A 2,405-nucleotide genomic window follows, 5' to 3' on the forward strand; every position below is an offset into this window, starting at 1 on the left:
CAATGCTCACCCGGCCTGTGCCGCGGGGCGAGGGCATGGGACGCTGCAATCTGAGTCTTCACTATAAACTGCCATCTCTGCCCATTTGTCCCATGACATCTGTCATGCGTGTGGCTGGGGCACATCCTCCTTCCAACTCCCTCCTCCACCAGGCGTGGAATCAGTGACAGAAGGGGTGGGGAGTCATCTCCAGTTCTGATGCCAGCCAAGGTGCTCTGGGGAGCCAGGGGATCAGGCTGGGGTAGTGGGGAATAAGGCCGGGCAGGGAGCCCCTTCAGAGTTTTTGAGGTGTCCTCACTTGCTGCAGGACCACTTCCTTGGCAGGGGACCCACACTTATACTCCAGTTCAGCTCTCATGGCACCTTGCTTTTTGCGCAGATGGCAGAGGAGTGCCAAAAGCGCCACTACGAGAGACAGGCTTGCGATGGAGATTCCAATGAGCACCCCAGAATGCATGGGCCCTGTTGGGGAGGGGCTCAAGGTCGCACCAGGAGTTGGGCTCGCTGAGGGCTCCCCAGAGCCTTCCTCTTCTTCCTTCACCTTGCTGGTGTCACAGTCTGTGCCAGCCTGGCCAGCGAAGGGTGAGTCGGGCCCGCAGAGGCACTGGTAACTACCAGGGAGGTTGCGGCACTCCTGTGGGCAGTAGCCATTGTCACATTCATCAATGTCAGTGCACATGGAGCCCTCGTCCAGGATGTAGCCCTCGGGGCACCGGCAGTTGTCTGGGTTGTTGGGGTCACAATCGGCTGGACACGAAGTCTGGTTACAGAACATCTGACACCTGTTGGGGTCACTGGGTTTGGGCACAAAGCCCTCTGCACAGACGCAGCGGTAGTCAGTCTGGCCCAGGGGTTGGCACTGGTACTCGCAGTTACTCCCAAAGCAAGGGTCGAGGGGCTCCACGCATTCGCCGTCCACCAGCTCGTACCCGGGGTAGCACTGGCACTCGAAACCGCCCTTCTTGTTGACACAGCGCTGCGGGCATAGACTGGGCACTTGCAAACAATCGTCCACGTCCTCGCACCTGTGCTGGTCAGCAGCCAGCTGGTAGCCCGTTTCGCACATGCAGGTGTAAGAGCCGGGCACATCCGGGTTGTTTACACAGAAGTGCTCGCAGAGTGTCTCGCACGAGTGCTCCGCAGGTGCTGTGGCGCAGGAGCGCCCATCGGCCTGCAAGATCTCATCACCCAGGCAGAAGCAGTGCGACGTCCCAGCGCTCTGGTTGCAGAAGTGCTCGCAGCCGCCATTCTCCACGCTGCAGTCCCAGGCGCCCGGAGCCTCGCGGGACCAGCGCGCCTCGACCTTTCCAGCCTCCGCGGCGCAAACTAGCTCCACTCCAAAGGGCGCTACGACGGCGGAGCTACCGTTGGGAAGCGCCTGAAAGTCGGCGCCGCGGGCCCCGAAGGGGGTGCTGTAGGTGATGGAGACACTGGCGGCCGCTGCGGCGCGGGACTCCACCGCCAGGGGCCTGCAGGAGGCTTTGAACTCGAACTCGCAGAGGAAGCCATCGGCCTCGGCGGTGCACTGCTGCTCCTCCCAAACCGGCTCTGGGGGTGCAGGCGACCTGATAGTTGAGACGGCGACGCATAGCGGACCGCAGATGGGCGTCTGGTCCTCCTGGAGCCGCGCCCACCTGCTGTAGCTGGTGTTCTGGTCGCCCGTAACCCACTGGAAGCCGCGCAAGGGCCCAAGGTGCCCCGGGTCGTTGCAGCCCGGCGGGAACTGCAAGCCAATCCAGAGATTTGGGCCGTTGTCACTGTCGCCGCTTAGTAGTAGAGAGATGACATCAGCAGCCACTGAGGAGCGCACGGTCATCAGGTGGCCCTGCAGATGCTCGCACACCTGGCTGGCAGCAAGGAAAGTGGCGGGGCCCCGGAAAAGCGCGAAGCAGTCATGCTCGATGCACTGGCTACCGCGGGGTTGCGGATCCGTGGGTACCGGGAGTCCCAGGCCAGCGGGGGCCAGCATGCCAAGGAGAAGCACCCGGAGCATGCTGTCCAGGCACGAGAGTGCAAGCGCAGGGGCGAACACAGGCGCCGCGACGGGGCGGATTCCAGGCCCAGGCTGAGAGGCTCAGGGCGCCGCTGGCAACAACCACTTGAGTGGATCCCAACCTCGGTTGGTCTGCCCGCAGACGCACAGCCTGAGCGAGGCAGCCTCTGACATGCCGGCAGGCTAGGGCCCAAGTTTATAAGTGCGCGCGGCCCTACCGCCCTCCCTGGACGTTCAGAGAAAGGAAGGAAGTGCCTAGTGGGAAGGGCTGATACTGCATTCTCGGATTACTGGGTTCTCGGGACGCCTTGCGCCCGCCCTCGCGCCCGGGATCACCTCGCCAGGATGAGTAAACCCAGCAGAGCAGGGAGGTCCCCGGGCGGAGCCACCAGACGCAATCGCAGCGGGTGGA

The 2,405-nt window shown here is 63.2% G+C and overlaps 1 protein-coding gene across 1 annotated transcript; it reads right to left on the reverse strand.

Annotated features, from left to right (window-relative positions):
- Nucleotides 1-274: 274 nt before the first annotated feature.
- On the reverse strand, nt 275-2,008 carry THBD (thrombomodulin; the record flags this gene model as incomplete). The annotated part of the gene is made up of 1 exon (XM_084247667.1): nt 275-2,008. The coding sequence occupies exon 1, from the start codon at nt 1,991-1,993 to the stop codon at nt 275-277; it is 1,719 nt and encodes a 572-aa protein (XP_084103793.1). The 5' UTR covers nt 1,994-2,008.
- Between the last annotated feature and the right edge of the window lie 397 nt (nt 2,009-2,405).

Source organism: Talpa europaea (assembly GCF_964194135.1).
Source record: "Talpa europaea genome assembly, chromosome: 11".
NCBI lineage: Eukaryota > Metazoa > Chordata > Mammalia > Eulipotyphla > Talpidae > Talpa > Talpa europaea.